General features: G+C 47.4%; 10 protein-coding genes across 10 annotated transcripts; 5 read left to right on the plus strand and 5 right to left on the minus strand.

Moving 5' to 3' along the window:
* Window positions 1-1628: 1628 nt before the first annotated feature.
* Window positions 1629-2633, minus strand: N7487_005840 (uncharacterized protein; the record flags this gene model as incomplete). The annotated part of the gene is made up of 1 exon (XM_056873587.1): window positions 1629-2633. The coding sequence occupies one exon, from the start codon at window positions 2631-2633 to the stop codon at window positions 1629-1631; it is 1005 nt and encodes a 334-aa protein (XP_056731307.1).
* A 718-nt stretch (window positions 2634-3351) lies between these two features.
* On the minus strand, window positions 3352-5454 carry N7487_005841 (ubiquitin-specific protease UBP1; the record flags this gene model as incomplete). Its single annotated transcript, XM_056873588.1, has 1 exon — window positions 3352-5454. One exon carries the CDS (start codon window positions 5452-5454, stop codon window positions 3352-3354), a length of 2103 nt encoding a protein of 700 aa, XP_056731308.1.
* Window positions 5455-5685: 231 nt separating this feature from the next.
* Window positions 5686-6319, plus strand: N7487_005842 (Alb1 domain-containing protein; the record flags this gene model as incomplete). Its single annotated transcript, XM_056873589.1, has 3 exons — window positions 5686-5701; window positions 5759-6051; window positions 6107-6319. The coding sequence occupies 3 exons, from the start codon at window positions 5686-5688 to the stop codon at window positions 6317-6319; spliced, it is 522 nt and encodes a 173-aa protein (XP_056731309.1).
* Window positions 6320-6332: 13 nt separating this feature from the next.
* Window positions 6333-9198, minus strand: vp16 (tethering complex subunit VPS16). The gene is made up of 7 exons (XM_056873590.1): window positions 9032-9198; window positions 8875-8981; window positions 8694-8822; window positions 8142-8635; window positions 7991-8085; window positions 6670-7940; window positions 6333-6617 (listed from the first exon to the last, which is right to left on the minus strand). The coding sequence occupies exons 1-7, from the start codon at window positions 9171-9173 to the stop codon at window positions 6369-6371; spliced, it is 2487 nt and encodes an 828-aa protein (XP_056731310.1). The 5' UTR covers window positions 9174-9198; the 3' UTR covers window positions 6333-6368.
* Window positions 9199-9390: 192 nt separating this feature from the next.
* N7487_005844 (uncharacterized protein) lies at window positions 9391-10740 on the plus strand (the record flags this gene model as incomplete). Its single annotated transcript, XM_056873591.1, has 7 exons — window positions 9391-9534; window positions 9583-9726; window positions 9786-9932; window positions 9985-10107; window positions 10167-10322; window positions 10386-10540; window positions 10608-10740. The coding sequence occupies 7 exons, from the start codon at window positions 9391-9393 to the stop codon at window positions 10738-10740; spliced, it is 1002 nt and encodes a 333-aa protein (XP_056731311.1).
* A 394-nt stretch (window positions 10741-11134) lies between these two features.
* Window positions 11135-12538, minus strand: N7487_005845 (bestrophin family protein; the record flags this gene model as incomplete). Its single annotated transcript, XM_056873592.1, has 4 exons — window positions 11135-11537; window positions 11608-12164; window positions 12218-12359; window positions 12414-12538. The coding sequence occupies 4 exons, from the start codon at window positions 12536-12538 to the stop codon at window positions 11135-11137; spliced, it is 1227 nt and encodes a 408-aa protein (XP_056731312.1).
* A 479-nt stretch (window positions 12539-13017) lies between these two features.
* Window positions 13018-13995, plus strand: N7487_005846 (uncharacterized protein; the record flags this gene model as incomplete). Its single annotated transcript, XM_056873593.1, has 1 exon — window positions 13018-13995. The coding sequence occupies one exon, from the start codon at window positions 13018-13020 to the stop codon at window positions 13993-13995; it is 978 nt and encodes a 325-aa protein (XP_056731313.1).
* A 359-nt stretch (window positions 13996-14354) lies between these two features.
* On the plus strand, window positions 14355-15114 carry N7487_005847 (uncharacterized protein; the record flags this gene model as incomplete). The annotated part of the gene is made up of 4 exons (XM_056873594.1): window positions 14355-14475; window positions 14555-14805; window positions 14855-14942; window positions 15089-15114. The coding sequence occupies 4 exons, from the start codon at window positions 14355-14357 to the stop codon at window positions 15112-15114; spliced, it is 486 nt and encodes a 161-aa protein (XP_056731314.1).
* A 291-nt stretch (window positions 15115-15405) lies between these two features.
* On the minus strand, window positions 15406-17173 carry N7487_005848 (FHA domain protein; the record flags this gene model as incomplete). The annotated part of the gene is made up of 3 exons (XM_056873595.1): window positions 15406-15987; window positions 16041-16137; window positions 16191-17173. 3 exons carry the CDS (start codon window positions 17171-17173, stop codon window positions 15406-15408), a joined length of 1662 nt encoding a protein of 553 aa, XP_056731315.1.
* Window positions 17174-18756: 1583 nt separating this feature from the next.
* Window positions 18757-20972, plus strand: vac8 (protein anchor VAC8; the record flags this gene model as incomplete). Its single annotated transcript, XM_056873596.1, has 6 exons — window positions 18757-19038; window positions 19164-19284; window positions 19344-19457; window positions 19517-19762; window positions 19822-20571; window positions 20641-20972. Exons 1-6 carry the CDS (start codon window positions 18865-18867, stop codon window positions 20970-20972), a joined length of 1737 nt encoding a protein of 578 aa, XP_056731316.1. The 5' UTR covers window positions 18757-18864.
* Between the last annotated feature and the right edge of the window lie 173 nt (window positions 20973-21145).

Here is a 21145-nt window from a genome sequence, read left to right on the forward strand (position 1 = left end):
CCCAAGACGGAACAAACATCAACCAGAAACAAGCCAGGGGGTTGTCTCCGTCTCATGAACGGAAATCATCATTCTACCTCCGGTGGTTTAGTTTCGAGAACGTTTCGACACACCGCGCTGCAGCACCCACATATGTCCAAAGCCGAAGGGAAACTGCCGTAGGCCGTGGACCCGCATCAACATTGTACACGATGTGTCTTCACTGCAATTCTTCGACTTGCCTACTTTAGACTAGCCAGCAATTGCTTTGTCCTGTCGAGCCGTTGTTCCTGTACAATGCCGGGCATGAATGCTTCGGGCGCATCAACGTTTCAATCTACACTGGATACTGACATCCGCGCTCTGCGCGTCTAGATGCTACGGTGAATTTTGACAGCAAAAAAAAGTAACATCCTGGTCGTACAGGCTGGCAAAATCGTATGCCCGACCGAGTGAGGATGGACAATATCCGAACAGGGTCGTTGATAGTGTTATCCCGTGGTGACAATCCTGGTCGCGCTAAAATGACATGGGTTCGTTGCCTGGCTGATTATCCCTGATACACGGGTCGGATAGATAGACTGGCGGTGAATTGTGTTTCCTTCCTATTTGGCTCTTTGAAATATGCACCTAAAATTTGAGCTGTCGGAGATGTTTGGGAGATGAGGGTTGGGACTTCGGTTGGGATTTGCGACCGACATTGTTTTGGCTTAGCCTCGAAGGAGTGCCTAGCTTCATCTCTCGCTCTATTTTCTCCTGTGCCCTCTTTTGTGCCAAGCTAGCGCAACATCTTCAAACGCTCCCCTATTTCTTGAATTGAAGTGGGGCACAAGACGCTTATTTTAAGCCAAGCTCAGCTATATGTCACCTTTCCCAAAGTTATGCTATATATGCTATAAAGGCAAAAAGGTTCATAAAGCCCCAGGTATATCCCTAGTTTATTACCATCTTGATTTACCATGGATACCATCTTGATAGTTGAAGTATGTTACCATATTCGAAAGTTGTTGTAATCAATGTATATATATTCGCCAGTCCCAGTTGACTATAGATCAATTTATTCAACCACCCAAGTAGTTCATGGCGACCATCTCCCCAGTATGGTCTCTGTCTAGAAGTATCAATTTCACCATTCTCAGTTTTGGTAGCATTCATTTCTTTGTCTATTGTCATTGTTTGCCATCATTGCTACTGAGAGAAAATAAGCTAGATAATTGTGCTCTATAAAAAAGACCAACTTCTCTTCTTTCTTTTTTTCTCTTCACACTTGCCGTGAACCGCTTCAACCACATCTGGTATTCTCAATTTCTCCTTCAAAATGAGTGACAACAAACCACAACCCGAAGATTTCGATAACCCCGACGTTCTAAACGCAGTTAACCCTCATCCCGAGTGGGATATATGCATGGCAAGCTAGTTTCACTCTGCTTGAATGTCCACTGACCAATATGTATTAGGTCCAATCGGAAACCGTAAGAGAATTGAGGTCATCGATCTGATAGATTAGAGAGGATACTGAGTGGGCCTGAATTTCTTTTGTCTTTCTGGTGTTGAAATGAATGCAATATTTGAATATATTTCATTCGAAATTATCTCTGATAGAGTTTAAATACACGCCCGTTCGTGTAGGGCCTTCTAATATGACCCTCCTAGAGAGACGAAGAAAATGAAGACATAGAAGACGAATCTGAAGCCTCAGACGAGTCACTCAGCGTCGGAACAAGAGGAGTAGCAGAACAGGGCCTAAGGATCCATCTCCGATCAGCACCAACACCTTTGATAGGTATCCAAGAGTGATTTATATGCTTCCTTCCAACCTCCACCTGACACTTCCCAAACGCTTTCTCTAACCGACGATCGAGCTTGCTCTCTCTGTGCACTCGATCCTCACCCTGGAAAAGCATCTGTCTCCGTTCAGATACAATCACCACACCACAATCAAAATCATTCAAATACATCGATGCCACCTCCAGCCGGAGACTATCCCAGTCTATATTTTCCGGGATCCATTCCTGGACTGGTCGTAAGGTACTTGGTTCATATACCCATTTGGGTGTCCAGCATTCGAAATTCAAGGGCATTATACGGGATCGTCCGCTCCACATTATCCATTTGTTGCGCGTTGGAACAAGCGTGCTGCCTCTTTCGAGAAGAGTCATGATGTGGCCCATCCGTAGGAATTCGTTTGGGCTGACAGATAATTTGCTGAATTCTGAGTCTGATTTTTTGATGATTTCAAGGACTCCGATTGATGATGTAGGTGGTTGTTGAAGCAGCATTCGTTTCCAACTGGCGTCTTTTCGCAGGTAGAACTTGAGCTTTCGACGCTCAGGTTCTCCCAATGGAAATCTGCTTACTTCGGTAATCTTTGACTCTGAGGTTCGTTGTTGCTTGAGGAAGAATTGAGCCCAGAGGACATCTTCTAGGAGCGGATTGCGAAGGCGCTGTGAGGGATCCGAGATTTCAATTCTGGAGGGTTTGAAGAAAAGGGACTCTTGGAGTCTGACGGATGTTTTGATCATGGTATTCCAAACGCGAGATACTCGTTGAGCAGATGTTAATAGAGTTCTCATATCTGTATGTAGAAGAATGTTCTCCAGTAGCTCATTGATGAGGAATATGTCGTGTGGTTGTGAGGGTTTGGTGATAGACATTATTGAAGATGGGTTAGAATACTTCTGCTGAATTAGAATAGGAACCAGCTTTATCAAGTATTGGGGACAATATCATACCCTATGACGATCAGATACGAAATGAGGACCCCGGGGGACCTTCGGGATCTATACGGACTCAGATGCAATTCCCAAGATCCAACGTCGGAGAAACAAGCAGATTCAGTTTGCGTCAGAATTGCTAGGTTGTCAGTAGAACTCGCTAAATGTAAAACGAAGTTTTAAAAAGGAGTTGCGAATTCAATTCTGTGAGAAAAGTAGCGTTGTACTTTTATGCTATGGTTGGCCCCAAGGTACTCTGAATGAGGTGATTCCGGACCACCACCCGAGCTGTTCACAAGGTGCTCATATCTAAATGCGGGGATCTTATCTCCAATTATCCCCAAAACCTGCATCACCATCCACGTCGATACTAGCCTTAGAGCTCGGTGTTGGCCAAGCTGTGGTGAACGAGCCTACGGAATTACAGTCAGGCTAAAGCCAATCGAGACGTATCGTTTCAATAAGTCAATTCTCGCATTGAGTCCCCCTAATGGTACATTAATTTACACAAAATACTCCCAAAAACAGCGGAGCTCAAATAAACGCCTTAAATGGATCGTGGTATCGGGTATCATGATGATGCAGTAGCCGGCCACAGGGCACGACTATGCGGGCAAAGCAAAACAAAAAAAAAGTAAGCAAACACATGAAGAGGTGATCATGCAACGATTGTAGAAGGGGATTCCAGTTTATCATTCCGTTCAGCATCAGTGCCAATCACGTTTGGGGCTTTCAAAGACTGGTCGGTAGGAAGCAAGTCATCCATCGGCAATGAAATACTGGTTTCACGGGAAGTGGCAGATTCGAAGTCGGTGACAGTAGACGGAGTGGAAATGTTCTTTGACATAGCCGAGTTGCACGAGTCTTCACTTCCAACCTGAGCAGACTCTGCGTACCTGTCGTATAGGTCATGTTCTGGGGTCGCAGATCGAGTCGAACACGGTGATACAGAATCATCCACAGCTTCGTAGAACAGCATGAAAGCACCTCCTTGGGTCATCACATGACCTTCACTAACCATCTGGACGTCATCGTCGCTGAGGCGCCACCAACGCTCAGGCTTGTCCTTATCACCCTCAGCTTGAAGGATCTCGTCCGGCGCGGGAGCTGTGAATTCCGATGTCGGATACTTGCGATAGCAGATATAGTGTCCATTCTCATGCCGGCCATAATGGGTGATGATTGCGCGTAATTGATATTGCCTGCTAGGGACTTGAATTGATTCGCCAGGTTGCGGAAGCATGGACCGCGAAGGGTTTGTTTCCCAATGCTCAGGGTTGTCGCCAGATTTGCCAGCGGCTTGGGTGCCAAGACACCAATTGTTCAAATCAATCATTTGAGGAAACGTCACTGCCGCGAGATTCTTCTCCAACGCCCCAGTATACTCGTCAAAAACGCTGCGGTTGATGTGGATAGCAAGACAGCGAGGAGCCCGCGCAATGACGGCTTGTCGAGATTTAGTGGTTGAGATTCGGTTCTTTGAGTTAATATGGCATTCCTTTGCCAATGTGTTTTCGCTAAAATCATTGGCGTCCAAAGCCGTCTTGACAGCCTCCAACCGCGAGTAGGCTGACATTTTCACAGCATCGAAGGGTTGAGGTTCGTCGGGGTTGTCTGATCGACTCTCATCGGCCTCAAATCCCTTGATCAAGTTGATAAGCTGCTCTTGTCGGTGCAACAGCGTGCACTTAGAGCATTCCACGCCTTCAATAGGCTCAAGCGTCATGTATTGGTCCAAGCATTCGCGAACATCGTACGAAGATCTTTTCCCCAAAGGCACAGTGAGGCAGTTGAAAGGTATCAACGAGAGCCCTTCAGTCCACCCGCATTCCATGCACCCAACCCGTTGAGCGAGTAGACCTTCGAGAGGGTTACAAGATGAAACCCTATCAAGATAAAGCTTATCCGTCGATGGGAGCGATTCGGGTTCCCAAGGCGTCACCGGGTCGTCACAGTCGCTGTCTCTAAATATGTTCTCATCGGGTCCTGCAATTTTCAATCCCATGTTCAAAGTCTCTCCGCGTGAGCACAGCTCGGCCTCATGGTCAATTTGATTGAGCAACTTGGAAAAATACTCTTGTGCATCTTGCTGTTGCCAGCTACTCATGGACTTGAGGGGCCCGGAGATCCACAGTTTGGTTCCACTTTTGGAGGCGCTATTCAAACAGTCGATGAGGTCTAGTAGTGCCTTGTGGGTCGAGACGGATGTCTTCCCCGAGAGCTTGTCCACGTTGTGTCCCAGAAACTCAGAGAGATACTTCAAAGAAGCCAATCCTTGTATGATGCTGTTCTGGAAACACGAGTTGTTCCAGTTTCCAAGCCCCGGAGGTGTGACATCCTGGGTGTTTCCTAGCAGCGCATTTCCGAATATAGAGAGTGATCTTGACCGAGAGAAGAAGGGGAAGTAGGCGTTGTTATCCAGGCCAAGAATCCGTTTCATCGCGTCACTTTTATCTTGGAAGGTCAAAGACGACAAGGCTAGGGAGTTGGGATCGGAGGTCGATATGCGAGGGTCCAAAGTGATAACGACTCGAGAGGGTGTAAAATAGACAATGAGATCCCAGGGGAGCTGGAATAGCGATATGGGAACAAGTCCGAGGTAACTAAGGACAACAGGAACTGAGATGAGAGCAATAAAGATGTACGCTAGCGCTTGATTGTTTTGTAAAGTCGTGAGGGCGGTTTCATAATGACTGTTGCGGCTTGCGTACTGATCGGGGCGGTTGGAAAAGATCTCAGAGCGCCCGTCGCGGGTGTTCATTGTCAATGAAGCCAGAAGGATATATGTGGCAAGAAAAATCTGCCAGCATGAGCATCAGCATGGATTGGTAGAGAACGTGAGAGTGTCGAGACGCGTGCAGAAGACGACATGCAGGTATACATGTTTGCGCGGAAAAGGTGCACTTTTGGTTGGCTTGGTCTGCCGTAAACTTTTTTTTTATCGATAGCGATTTCACCCCACGGAGATTGATAATTCTTCAAAACAGCAACCATGGCGAAGAGCAAAAGTAAGTTGACTACGAATCTCGGATATATTGATATTTGAGTGTCTAATATTTAAATAGGCCAGTCCCAGCGTTCCCGTGCAGCACGGAGAGCAGCGTCCCCGAGTCTTGACCTTGACAAGTCGGTGACTTCGCTTCCCCGAGCGGAATCTCCTACCACAACAAGGCCTTCGGTTCTGGCTGACCGCGCCACTTCCGGTATCCAGAAAAAGCAGAAGAAGAATGACAAGATTTCAAGGGCTCAGCGATTAAGGCAACAGAAGGGAATGGACCGAGCCGAGGCCGTGATGGATCAATTGGAAATCAAGAAGGCTAAAAGTCTGGCTCGCGGCAGGACCGTCAACTCCCGAAGAGTATGAAAATAGATGGTCGTTTCGTTCTGGCGTACAGGAGCTGACACTGAATTAGGCTGATTGGGAAGATACCAACCGCAAAACCTTGGCGTTCACCGCTCTTGCACAAGATGACGACGAGGACGACGAGGATGACGAGGCGATGGCCGAAGATTCTGCACCTTCCACGATTCCTGTCGCAAAGAACGTCTTCCAAATTGAAACTGAAAACTCCAATCCTGCAATTGACGATTCTACGACTATCGATGAAGCCGACGAGATCACCTGAACAACCCTAGAGCGGGCCTGTGTGATACATGTTGAACATTCTGGCGAGCTCATTTCCTTGGCCTCAGTTGATTGATCATGCGCTCGATTTCGGTGGCCGCGGGGCCAGATGCTTTAGTGCGGAGGAGTTCCAGGGTGTTAAGGTCCTTAGTCTTCTGTGCCTCTTCTCCGGCTTTCACGATCATACCGCACTTTACCCACATTTCGATTCTCTCAGCAGGGGGCAAGTGGGTGCACTTTGGCACGAATCCTGAAGCAAGTTTTGTGTTTCCAGCACCCAAAATCTCGTTGTAGAAAGGCTGTCTTGTGTGAGCGTCTATTCCAGTAGTTTAAGATTCTCGACTGTCTTACCTCCCATCCGATTGGAGATTTCTTGAGTTTAGCGATTTCCTCCAGTTCGCCCCAATCACGTTTAGCCACCAAAGCTCTCAATCTCAACCACCAAAATGTTTTTTCAGGCATTTTGAATTCACTTTGAATCTTGTGTGCTCTTTTACCGTAACCACCTCGGACAAGTCTGTAGACTGTCTCGTTGAGACTAAGACCAAGGAACTCGCTGTGGTCTGCCAAGTCTTTATCCAATGCGTCTTGGGCTTTCAAAAGCTGGGAGGCCTCGGAGACTAATTTTTGGTTTAGTACCACTGTAGGTTCCTTGGAATCCGACAAGAGGCGAGATGCTAGATGGAGTTTCTCGGTTTGGCGTGTCACATCCGTATCGCGCAATGCTTCTGATAGTAGCACATTAGCGCCATCAATGGGTCGATCGTCTTGGTAGAACAAGTCTTTCAGTAGCTCAATGTCATCGTCTCGTGCAGCAGTCTCCACAAGTGCGGAAGCCATTGGTCGGGTGTTGATCATTCGGAAGAAGCTTGCCAAAGGAAGTTTGCTCTTAAGATGCAGAAGCACGTAGTTCACCAAGTCATCATCACCACTCTCAATTGCCTTATCAAGAGCAAGCTCATCTTCTTCCATATTCAAAAGCAGAGGAACTTGCTTGCCGGCTCGTGGCTCATGATTGAGCAATTGGGTAGCTAGGTGAGATCGACCCTCGTCATAAGCCGCTTGCGCGATAACCTCAAACGAGATCCCCGGCTTTCCGTCGAGTCTTTGGACAATAAGTTTGCATACAGCTTCGTCATCAACAGTCGAGACCTTCACCTTCTGGCTTGCCCAATGGACATAGATCTTGTCTGCAGGAATCTGTAGGTATTCCGAAATTCTTATTGCAAGCAAATATTCATGCCGGTTGATTAGGCGTTCGACAAGTCCTTCCGGTGTGAGGCGCAGGTATTGTTCGTATGATAATGGCAGCCCGATCTTATAGTCCCTCAATGCTTTGAGGACGCGTAGTTTTTCAGTCATCTCAACGAACTCATCGCTGTTGTAAAGTTCAAGTACGGATTTTCCAAATGATGCGGCTTTCAACAGGCGTTTCTGCCAGTAGGCGTCGAATTCATGACCCGCCGCTTTGATGCAAGTGTCAACTGCTGATGGCAAACTCGATCGGATGCGCTGAATGTTCTCATCAGCCTTAGGCGACTTTTTCTCCAGTTGGTCTACCGAGTCTAGTAGCACGGAAGCGGGAGAAGACGACCCAAGACGGAATATCTCTTCGGTGACACCTGGAAATTGTCAATGATAATCTGGCTGTTTCCTTGGGGTGTTAACTTACTAGCGACCTTGTGCACGAATTCACATGTGTCATTAGTTATGAGACGAACTCCATCAAACTCTGGTATAACATGGACGCGGCCATCGTAGTAGTATCTAGCATGATTAGATCGTGCTCGCAGATATTACACACACAAAAAAGGACCACTCACTTTGAGGCGACGCCGTTGGGCCCAACGAGATGGATTTCATCTTCCCATCCAAGGATAACAGCATCATCGCCACACCAATTCACTGTGTTTGGTGGAACCCGAGACTTTGAATCATATTCGCTGAACTTGTTTTGGAAGTCATTGCTGACTACCCATAGCTTTCCTTCTGCGGTGAAAAGTGCGACAAAGCGCCCTGTCGGGGACACACTGATGTGTTTGAATGGACCATCTTGCAGAATCTTGTCTTCTGCTTCTGTTGAGTCGATTAAAAAGACGGTCTTGTCAACGGCCAACAGAACCTCAACAGAGCGTGAGAGTGTATGGGCTGGTGGAATTAAAGCCCATGATGATACCTCGCCTTCCGGGCAAGGTGCCAAGAGCCGCGGACGCGGCTCATCATATTTGGATACAGCAATTAGCTGATTATTGGACAGCAATGCAACGAGGCCTGATGACCAAAACTGGCAGGCTCTCACGCCATACTCTTCGGCGCCCTGTTACATTGTTAGTTTTCTTATATTATGTCTAGAGCAGGAATTCACTATGTCTCACATTTCCGAGAGAGAAGGATGTAAACTCGCCGTCCAATCCGAAATAGCGTCTCACTGTTCCGTCCTCAGAGACGACCAGGAGCTCTTCCTTATCAGACCAGCCTAGTCCGCGAATAGTGGCTTGTTCCCACTAAAACGAGTTAGTATTTTCTTTAAGATTCAATCATAAAATGCCAACAAACGTTTATACGATTGATTTTCTGTCCAGAGCATGAATAAACATCAATTGTGGAACGGGAACCCTGTCCATCGCGAAGCCTGAATGGCTTGCTTTCGTCGCGATAAAGCGCTGATTTCCATGTTAGTTCAGATCTCCGGTCCTCCGAAATGGGGACTTACCAATAGCTCCTCCGTAGGGGGCGCCCGCGACAATGTAGTTCTCTAACTCGACGTCGTCCTCGAAGATGGCGTCATAAACGGCAATTTTGCGATAAAAGCTGTCTCCAACCTTTTCCCAGTTTGCGAGTGGATTGGGTGGCATGACTGTGGATCTGATCACAGATGAGGCACTGAATCCTCTACCTGGGCAGTTGTTGGATGTTCGAGCTGTTGATCGGGAGGACGGGGTCACACGCGCTAGACCTAATCTGGTGGTTTTGTCGCCTTGGATATCAGGCGGCAATTCCCCACCACAATCCTCGACTTCTCTTTGATAGTTGCTGCATCTTCATTGGCCAACTTGGTCCTCTTTTCAAATCATGGACTATACAGATCTTGCTGATATTGCTCGACAATTATCTGACCTTGAAGTAGCCATTTTACTGTGCCTTGTTGCCCGCGAACATTGCTTGATTGAGACTACCAGCCACTGTATTAATGACCTGGCCAAAGAACTCGCCTTAGTATGTCAATGCACCCAGAATATCGAGATAATCTCTAATGAAGGACAGATCGGCTCAACCACCTTCAATTATTTATACTGTATCCTGGACTGTTCATCTGCAACATCTATTGACGACATCTTCAATGACGTTCTCACCCCGGATGCACGCGCAAACTATCGCCCATCGCGTCCGTGGTTGACCACTGAATCAGTATGTTGATATTTCAAGTTTCTGCTATGGTTCTCAATGCTATAAGCTAATTAACTCAGTCAAGCAAACGTTCTTCCTATAAGAGTCTCGGGGATTACAGCAAATCGCCCACTCCCTTCTCACAACTCAGCAGTAATGTTGTCAATATTGTAGTCGCCAAGAACTTCAATTTTGTCAGTGATGATATCCAAATGCACATGTTGCAGGTATGTACTCCAATTGACAACTCAGTAAAGAAAATATTGACAAGCGGAATAGTTAATGCGATCGAGGGAGTTGGTCACCGAAAGCGGGACCCTGATTGCACCCCAGGACTTCCTTTTCATCCCTCTTGTGGCGCGGGATTTCGATCAGCTCAAACCACCTTTAAAACCACACATGGTAAGTATTTTCTATACGTCCCCATTTTGGCTGCTCTATTTTAGCTAATGCCGCGGTAGAATGACAATCTCTTCATTTCTCATTTCCACAGCCCAGAGGATGGGTATACTTATCTTGAAGAGAATGACTGGCTGTCAGATGGACAAATTTCCGCTTCCTCTGTTATTCATAAGTCGAAGGCCAAGCAGCCGAAGAGTACTACGGTCAGTCCGTTGGTAAGTTTGACGTTAATCCACGAACTGAACATAGCGATCTAATACCGGTTGATGGACTCTCAGGTGATGGAACAACTTCGGGAAACAAGTGCGTCAGTGAGCATGAACGCAGAAGTCGTTCGATACATCCAGGATATCGTTGTATTTCTGCGGCTCAGTCGTGCTGTTGCAGGTGGCGTATCTGCCAATGCAAATATTCAATTTTCTCGATTTGCACAGTGAGTCTAAACATGTCCTTGACGAAACCACTTAAACCTAGCTCATCTAATTGATTTTACTCCACAGACTTCTAGCTCCTTTGCATGGTATCGATTATCTGACTCCTTCCATTGTGGCCCTAGCCGCCAGGAAAGTCTTTCGCCATCGCATTATCGTCACACACCCCTGGCGAAGACCGCAGTCTGCAGTACGGAAGTAATTTACATGCGGTATCTGATGTTCTCGCCGATGTGACGCCAGATTCAATACTGGATGGCGTTCTGGCGCTCGAGCCGCCTCTATGATATTTCGATGCACCTGCTTAGCTATTCTTGATTACCGCATTAGATACCCGGCTGATATAGACCAAAGGTGTGTACTTATAACAATTCAATTTGTGGCGAATCACATCCCACCATGTCGTTTTCAATGTCCTTGCCTGCGGTGGAACTAGACAGCCTCGAGCCAGGTCGGGTATATTCAGTATATGAAGAAGATTGTGTGGTCTTTCATTCTAGTTCATCGATACATTGATATTTCTAATGTTAAGTTAAGGCTATACATGTAGAGAATCGCACCATACTTACATCCCATAGATATTCTATATCCAAAATTCACCTACCAGTACTCGGCCTCAACCTCAAAAACAAGTCCGGAGGCGTATACTTCCCGTCCACACTTCCGTTTCCAGATTCATTTCGATCAGGCGTTAAGCATAAATTACCATGAACTGCACCAGCGGGCTGTTCTTTCAATGCCTCCATAGCTTTCGAGTGCGTACGCCACTCAGCCAAAACAACATCGATTTCAGTCTTGGAGTCACCGACAATAGCATCCATCTTGATGTCGTTTCTGTCGTAGCCAAAGGGATCTTCCAACTGCGAGCCAATTCCTTCGATACCATAGAGTGTGAAGATCACAAGGCTGACAATGGGGACTGCCCACCATCCCATCTCATCGACCATAGCAAACGGTAACACGCAGCCAAACAGGGCAAGGACTTGCTTTTGGTGAATCCTGATTATTCAAAGTCAGTAATTGAAACAAACAAGCATAAATCAACCCGCATCAGAGTCATGAATCTTACAAATGAGCCACTGGGATCGGAGTCAACTTGATCGTTTCCATCTTCCCATATGCATCAGTTAAGGTATTCAACTGAGCCTGCATCTGACTAGCACCAGGCGCAGGATACCAACCACGCTCCTCGCCACGCTTGATAAACCCATCAATAAAGAAAGTCAACTGGAAAGGGAGACCTAATCCCTCATCTTCATGGCCCTCAAGGCCCGCAGGTAACAGGTTGGCATATTCAGGGTTATAGAGGGTGGACGGATGCATGTTCAGAGTCTCGTCGACGGCGTTACCAAAGACCCAAGCAGCGCCCCATTCAGCGCGTAAATGATTTTTCACGGCATATGGGATAGCCATGAGAATTCGAACAGTACGCTCGATATCTTCGCGCTCTGCGGCGGTGGGTGGTCCCCGCTTTGAGTTGTAGCTATTTGTTGCGATTGTGCGGACGAGGTTACGCACGCATGTGTTGAGCGTGTTCATTCCGTTCCGCCCGTCCCAGAATCGATTGTAGGATGTTTGGTTGCGGAAGACAAGCATCAGACCTACGACAATAGATAAAGATGGGATCTGTTTTTGTTATGGTTAGTTGATATCTTCTCTGGTTGGCTGGGCATACATACGATAGTGCTAGGTAGACCGACAGTCTCGAATACGTATGTGTCCAAGTAAACAATCAGAGCTGTGAATACAGCATGCAGAAAGACCGGGACTAATATGGCACCATGGATGGCACCTTTGATAAAGCGGAAGACAAGCGGCCATCTAACTAACGTTAGCATATGTGGGTGATTACGAGATAACGATTTGGTAGCTTGCCTTCTTGGCTTTGCCCGCGATGACAGCCGATGGGGATGAGTACCACGCCGTTGATGATGACCTTGTATTGTAGTGTTTTGACGACTCAAGGTCGGAGTGGGTGGCTCGCTGAAATTTAACCTCATCTTGTTCAAGGTCTGGACTGATCGAGCCCAGATTGACCTGTGACACTGGTCCCTGTCCGTGGATCCCGGGAGATGGTTTTCTTCGGCTCTTAGTATTCAATCAAGCCCTGTAATCCGGGGGAGATTGGAATCGTCAACATTCCAAGGTTGAAAGCGGGTCCAGCGACTCTTTGGTCCCGGACCCACTTGGCAATCTTAGTGCTATTGATCACGTGGTTGTATATAAAACAGTTGGCTATGCTCATCGTAACAAGCTGGGTATCAGAATATATGCTGTAGTGGGAATTATCTGCCTATGTCTTCTGTGTTGCTGGTCTCATCTGTCTTGCAAAAAGTGCAGTTCGACGTAGATTTGAGCCAATTAAAGTGCGGCTGCATTGGGGGGGGCAAATCTGACGTACAGACCTCCACCTGATATATAACTCCGCCTTCGTTCTGACTGACAACCCTTCCGAAACAACCATCCAGTTAGTATCAAAATGAGCGAAATACTAGTGATCACTTGTCCCGGCGGCAGACAATGTTCCCATCTGATTCCTCTCTTATACAATAAATCCAGATTCAAACTCCGTCTAGCAGCCCACACCTCGGAATCCGCCTCTCGTCTCCAAACCACCTATCCAGAAGCCGAAGTGCAAACATGCGACACATCCTCCCTCACCGAATGTCGCAAGCTCCTCAACAACGCAACATCAGTCTACCACGTAGGCCCCTCACTCCACTCCCGTGAGACAGAAATCGGAGTCAACATAATCGACGCAGCCGTTGCCGAGAGCCAAAAGCCAGATACGAAGTTCAAGCACTTTGTCTATTCCAGCGTTCTCGGCACTCAGCATCGAAACCTTATGCAGCACGATCACAAGAGCCGCGTCGAAGAAAGACTGCTACTAAGCCCTCTGAACTTCACAATTCTCCAACCAACCAATTTCATGGACGTGTACCCAGCCACTGCACTCGCAAAAATAGATAGCCCGGCTATCGAATATATTTGGAACATCTATAATCCAAATGTTGCCAATAGTTTAGTTGCGCTCAGAGATTTGGCGGAAGCCGGGGCCAAGGTTCTGGATGAGCGGGAAGCACACTATTTCGTCCAGTATCCGCTGTGCTCGACACTCCCGGTATCTGATGCGGAGTTTATTAAGGTTATTGGGGAGCATATTGGTAAGAATATAGAGATTCAAACCCCCACTTTTGAAGAGGGCGTGAGCAAGATTCTCAAGCTTTTGTATGTCGGGGAGAGTGGCGTGTATAGTGGGGATCATGTGCATTCGGATTTGAGATGGCCGGCCTCAAAGGGAGATTCACGTCCTGATATCACAAGGGATGAGGCTGAAAGGTTGGTTTTATTCTATAATCGGCGTGGATTGAAAGGGAATCCCAGTGTTTTGAGGTGGTTGATTGGGAGGGAGCCTACAACTGTTGATGAGTGGGTGAAACTCCAACTGAGCGGCTAGTACAAGTTATAGTGAAGTATGGGTAAATGCTTCGGTGGAACTATACATAGGGAGCTTTCTGTTTTCTGTTTTTGTTTCAATAACGAAATAAGTGATTGTTAACCATCCTATTTTGCTAGGCATGCCGATGGAGCTTGAATCATTTGTATATTCCCCGTCTTTTCCGAGTGACTATCACCGTAAGCTGGAGAACAAGTCCACAGATGGAATCAACACTGGTGTGAGGCTCTTGTGTTACACTCCAGCCACAGCCAATGGGGCCTCGAGGGGGCCATCGAGAGCCTCAAAGAGGGGTAAGGACACACTTAGACATAACCTTACCTAGGTAACATTTCATAACTTGATTACTGCAAATGATCATGACCTCCTTACTTGATTTACCATCCGAGATTCGCTTGATAATATATTCCCATTTGCTCAACCCAAATGAATATGTAAAATGCTACCGAAAGCTGAGGGACCAATGGTCATCAGTAGCCGGTGGTCCTCTTTGCACCATTCCTCGACCTTATGTGAAGCGATATACACCATGTATTCTTCTCCTCAATAAGAAGATTAGTACAGAAGCTCTTCATTATCTATATCGGATACCCCTCAATCTCTACGGCACTCCCAGCACATATTTCGTCATGCGTCAGATGGATATTACAGAAAATCCGTGTTGGTATTCTGCGACTAATTCATGCCAACAAGCATTTTGTCCTTTCGCTCTTAGATATATGGGGTGCCGAGAACCGGCTAGAACGACTTGATGTATATCGGCCCAAGACCCAGCTTGACAGTCAACACTGGAAGGTTGTAGAAAGCAGGGTAAGTATCTCGCTAAGAAGCACAGGATATCCTCTGATGACCTTGCTAGCTTTGGACCTTCTCAAGTGTGGTTCCGGTTGTGTTCCATGAGGTTGATAATCCGCTCAAGGTGGAGGCCTCCAGGGCTACCTACATAGGTATGTAGGCAGACAGGGGAAATGCTCCGGTACGAGTAGATGAGTCAAACCAAACGTGTTATTATCTAGTCATAACTAAAAACAAGCCAAAGGCTAACGAAAGAATGTTCTTGGTTCATCAAATATGCCAAGATTCAAAACAACAGTCCAGATCTCGAATGGGTATCAGTAGTGGGGGTTGGGCCAGGGGATAAAGGAAGGAGAAAATAGAACGCTGGGGCGCCATGACGAATCAAATTATATGATAGAGGTAGGCGCTATTGAACAATGCAAACGGTGTATATGGAGTGTGCACCCAGAAAACCAACGCAGACATGCTTCCCTGCAATGTTGATATCGTAGAATGCTCAGATGATAACCCCCTACAGCAGGGTAGATGTAGATGCCAAAAATAAGGATAAATATGTATTAAGATGCTCAAAGCCCTGGTTTTCCAGAAATTAATTCGATCCGAAGCGACGTATTACGGCATTCCTGCTCGGCCATCAAAAGCCAAAGGGCCCGAGTCATTTCGTGGAGTCAACGGGTTATCGTCAGATGTTGGCGTGTCGGAGCGTAGTTGTGATGGGCGACCAGACGGCACACTGAGTGGTTGCGTCGGTTGCCACCCGGGGATGTTGATAGTGGCGCTGCGAGCCAGGTCATCTGTGCTTGAGTTAGGCGCTGGTGAGGCTGAGCTTCGAGTGTCATCCGTTTGTTGGTCATCTTGTAGATGAAGGTTCTCCACATCGTTGGCCAAGTTTTCTTCTTCGGCAAGATCTCCGAGCTGATCGGGCGGTCCTTCTGTGCTGTTTGTTTCGACAGCTGAAGGCGCTTCCGTTCCAGGCTGCTCAGAAGAGTGATTGGATGCATTATCTTCTGTCGCTTCCTTTTCTCGTTTTTCCTCTGCGTCATTCGAGTCATCGACCTCGGCGCTGAGATCGGTGAATGCACGGCAGTTGGGGCATTGGAACATTGGGTAATCGGGGGAGTGGATCAGACGACTGATACATTTGTAATGCCAGACGTGCGCGCAGGCTGCCATGAACAAACACTGATAAGGCCGCTTCATTATAGTTAGTAGGTGCAAGGTTCGTAGGAAGAAAAGAAGAAACGAACCAGGACAGAGCCAAGGCAAATCGAGCATTCACGACAACCCGAATAATCGGCCGTCTCACCCTTGCCCAAGTTTTTAATAAGGCTTTCTGTGTTTTTGCTGGAATATTGGTTAGCAACACATGACAATTTGGATAATAGGTAAAATCATACTTGAACTCGTTAGGCTTCTGTTGCCACGATCGATTACATTCAATCCGAATCCGAACGCATCGGAATATCATTTCTTCTCCCCCTCGGAAGTCGATACCCAACTGCACGATATCACCATCTTTGATGGAGTACAGACGGGACACCATATTGGGCTGACTCAAGCGCATGTGGTTCAAAAATGTCCCCGAAGAACTACCAACATCTTTGATGTGCCACTGTCCATTCACGTACAAGAACTCGCAGTGTTTCCTACTAACGACCTTGGATTTGAACCCCACGGGGGCGTCCGAGGGTTCGGTCGGGTTGGGGAGAGGTACACCATCACGCTCCGAGTATCGACCGACACGGATAACACAGCTCTCTGATGGCAGGGTTCGGGCGACTGGGGCGAAAGGTAACGAGGGCCTCGAACTCTGGAGCGCATCTTGGTAGGGGAAGAACCGAATGGTCGCCTTGGTCTCCGATTTTGAGGGGGCCGCCTGCCCATCTGCAGGAGCGCTGGTGGGTGCGGTGGTGGGTTCGGTCGCATTACTTTGAACAGCGCCCGGTTCAGGGGACGGGGTGGACTCCTGGGAGTTGTTGGCACGCTCTAACGTCCGAGGTGGCGGACGATGGACGGACGAAACGCTTCTTAGGCGTGCCATCGGATTGGGTCTTTGGGGAGGGTCGTTGGAAGGTGTAGAAGCGGCAGATTCGGTGGATGATACTTGGCTATTAAGTTCGGTACCAAAACCGAAACTCGGGGCGGGCGCAGAGGTGTAACGAGAGAGGCTTGGATGGTCACTTTCAGGGCATGGAGCGGCGGAGTCTGTGGGAGAGATGGAGCCGGGGTTTGAGAACCAAGGAATTCGACTACTCAAACTGTGCCTATACGAATGCTGCCCACTAGGCAAGGGGGAGTAGGTTCGTAAACTGAAGCGGCGCAGGCGACTGGGGCGAGGGCTGTCAGGGAGGGAGGTGGAGGCGGTGACTGAAGTAGACATGGATTCGATTTGGCGACCATGAAAGGATTCAACAGACAATCAAATAGTGCCCCGGAGATTCAAAAGAGGGCACGTCACAGGTGGGATCTGCAACTGGGCTGATGCTATTCAATGGGGGTTTACCCAGACATCATATGATTAGGATAAAGGGGATAGGGATCTTGGGAAAGACTAAAAAAAAGTCAAGAAAAGCAGGATGAACAAAGAAGTGAAAGAGAAACTAAGCAGATTGGAAGAGATTTTTTAAGAAAAAGGAGAGTTGAGAAGTTTCGACCTTTTTTTGAATTGTATATAGTCTGTCTCTTGTCTCTGGGTATTTGCCATTTGCCATTTGCCATCGGCTATTAAGACCACAGTCAGCATTTTCTTGGCGGAGATGGTTATTTCCCCGCATACTTTGATCACACTTGGCATAGTTAGTTATATAAGTTATATAGGGCATGTACCTAACCTAGGTATAAACTTAGAATATTATATTACTATATATGTGGAAAAGGTAAATAAAGAGAGAGCAATGTAATAAGTAATTTATGAGTTAAACGGTATTGCCAAGTAACACTGATATATGCATACTATATAGACTGACAGCTCTAGCCCGAGGCATATTTAAGCGTCCTTACTTCATGTATAACATAAGGCAGCATGTATGCCTAGGTAGTCAAGTGGTCTATGCTTTCACAACATGTACTCCAAATACCATACCCAGGTGTTAGATCTATGTTGAAACATATATAAATAATAGTGCCCGGCAAATTGATTAAATGAACTAATGAACTAGTTAACTAGTTAGTTAAACCTTACAAGGCTCCCCAATCTCCAGGGCTATGTTGGTATTACATTCCATGTGATCCTCTTGAAAATGTCGATCTCCCCCAAAGAATCAACATGACCTTATCCATATGTGACTCTATCTGGTGATCATCTGCGTCACTTGTAAAATCACAAGAGCAAAGGTGGATTGGTATAGCGTTGCACGGACCCTCGGGGGGGAAGGGAGGCTGGAAAGTGCATTGGAGACGGGCCGAGTAGGAAAAAGGCGTTGAACCCGATTTGAGAATAATGAGATAGTGACATAGGAAGTATTTTAACCTATTATATATATATATATCTATATATCTATCTATAAAGCAGTTAATATAGAGATATATATGTTGTATAACTCACTCTTGTTAACTCTTGTACTTTGAGAGGTTGGATGCAGTTGATCCCCTTTTCCGGATTGGTCAGGTTAGAGCTCTCCCCGGGATGATGTATGCGTTGGAGCTGGTGCTGGTTAAAATGGAAAAGAATGGTTTTTTTAAAATCCATCAGTTGAAGATAGTGAAGATGAATACAAAAAAGGAAGAAAAGAATTCGATTGAAATAGTCAATTCCATCAGAAATGTATAGATAACCAAGTAGAAACCCAGTTAATCTCAAGTTTCTGCCTGAGGAGACTAGTTCGATCTCTCTCTCTCTCTCTCTTCTCGCCCCCTCCCTTTAATGAAACGCTTGGAACTTCCTTCCTTCAAGCATCAGGAGGCTTCCCTCCAAAAGTGACATTTTTTTTTTTTTAATCACGCGACTTTCCCTTGTGTTTCCCTCCAAAGCTTCGCCTTTATTCAACTCCCTTAATCTCGCCCCGACCGCTTGTCTTTCGCCTCTATCTCCGCCCTCACTAGACCGCGCCCGATGCGGGCTTGCTAGCCAGCATGAGTGGAATCGCGACTGCCTGTCTGTCTTGCTTTTCAGCAGTAGACAGATGGTGTCATATTACAGCATGCCTCGGTCCCATCGGAGCTCGTTCTCGAGACGGTATCTACGAAACGACCCTGGCCGATAACGAACGAGAAGCGGTATCAGATCTTCTGGGCTACTTGGAGAACGTACGTGCTAGACAATTCATCATTCCAAATCGCTACCTTTCCCTCTCCTGAATCGGAGTCTGGGGCTTGGTTTGCCTGGGACCCGCCATACCCCGAGCATACCGCTAACTTTCAACAATCTACAGCGCGCAGAGACCGACTTCTTCCACGGCGAGCCACTACGGGCTCTGAGTACCCTGGTTTACTCAGAAAACGTTGACCTGCAAAGAAGCGCTAGCTTGACTTTCGCTGAGATCACAGAACGAGGTGTGTATCGCCGCTCGGATGGCAATGATGCAATTACTGACCTTTCGTCTTATCTTCAGATGTGCGTGAGGTCGATCGCGATACCCTCGAACCTATCCTCTTCCTACTTCAAAGCTCAGATATCGAAGTTCAACGGGCTGCTAGTGCAGCGCTGGGCAATCTCGCCGTAAATGGTTGGTTCCCGTTACACATCTTCTTCCCCAGCCCCCACACGGTCGCTAACTCGGTGCAGCTGAGAACAAGGTCTTGATAGTCACCCTTGGGGGGCTGTCTCCCCTGATTCGCCAGATGATGTCACCCAATGTCGAGGTACAGTGCAATGCGGTCGGATGTATAACCAATCTCGCGACGCATGAGGAGAATAAGGCCAAGATTGCTCGCTCTGGTGCTCTAGGTCCTCTCATTCGCCTGGCCAAATCGAAGGATATGCGTGTCCAGCGAAATGCGACGGGCGCACTGCTCAATATGACCCATTCGGGTAAGTGATTTCGACTGATTCATCTGGCCAAGGGCTGTTTCTCTAACATCAACGACCAGATGACAACCGACAGCAACTTGTCAATGCCGGCGCCATTCCCGTGCTTGTGCATCTCCTCTCATCCCCCGACGTTGACGTTCAGTACTACTGTACAACAGCTCTTAGCAATATCGCTGTTGATTCGACCAATCGCAAGCGACTCGCCCAAACCGAGTCGCGCCTCGTGCAATCATTAGTTCATCTTATGGATTCATCCACTCCCAAGGTCCAATGCCAAGCGGCGCTGGCCCTGCGCAATCTCGCTTCTGATGAGAAATACCAGCTTGAAATCGTTCGGGCGAAGGGCCTCTCTCCACTGCTACGACTACTCCAATCCTCCTACCTTCCTCTCATCTTATCCGCCGTCGCTTGCATCCGCAACATTTCTATCCACCCTCATAATGAATCCCCTATTATTGAAGCGGGCTTCTTGAAGCCGTTGGTGGATCTCCTAGGCTCGACTGACAACGAAGAGATTCAATGTCACGCTATATCCACGCTTCGCAACCTTGCAGCTAGCTCCGATCGCAACAAAGAACTTGTTTTGCAGGCCGGAGCAGTACAGAAGTGCAAGGACTTGGTCCTCCGTGTTCCCCTTACAGTCCAATCTGAGATGACTGCTGCAATCGCTGTGCTGGCCCTCAGCGAAGAGCTGAAGCCGCACCTTCTCAACCTAGGAGTATTTGACGTCTTGATTCCTCTGACAAACTCCGAAAGCATTGAGGTGCAGGGCAACAGCGCGGCTGCTTTGGGCAATCTGTCCTCGAAAGGTATTATACTATTCCCTTGACGCTCCTTGCCTTTCTGTGTCCTGTCATCACCTGCTAACCAACCTGTAGTTGGCGATTATTCGATGTTCGTTCGCGACTGGGCAGACGCCAATGGTGGCATCCATGGCTACCTTCATCGCTTCCTTGCCAGTGGGGATCCAACATTCCAGCACATTGCTATCTGGACCCTCCTCCAACTGCTAGAGTCTGAAGACAAGAAGCTTATTGGATATATCTCACGATCCGAAGACATCGTGGAATTGGTCAAGATTATCTCCGACAAGAATATTGAGTCCGATGAAGAAGATGTGGATGACGGTGAGGGTGAAGTCATTACGCTTGCCCGTCGCTGCCTTGAGCTGGTTGGAGCCGGTCCTAAGCAGACCCTGGTTGAAGCTTGAACCCTATGTCTCGTCTGATTATTCCACTGTTTTATTTTTCGGTACTGTGTCATGTCAGCCTTTCTGTGTGACTCTCTTTCTCCCCCGCCAAGGGGTATTGTATGGACATTAAATCCACTTATTCACTTTCGTCAGCGGGCATTTGGAGTGATCGGGCTTTTCTTTTCTTTATC

This window comes from Penicillium crustosum, assembly GCF_028827405.1.
Source record: "Penicillium crustosum strain IBT 35664 chromosome Unknown utg000002l_segment0_segment0, whole genome shotgun sequence".
NCBI lineage: Eukaryota > Fungi > Ascomycota > Eurotiomycetes > Eurotiales > Aspergillaceae > Penicillium > Penicillium crustosum.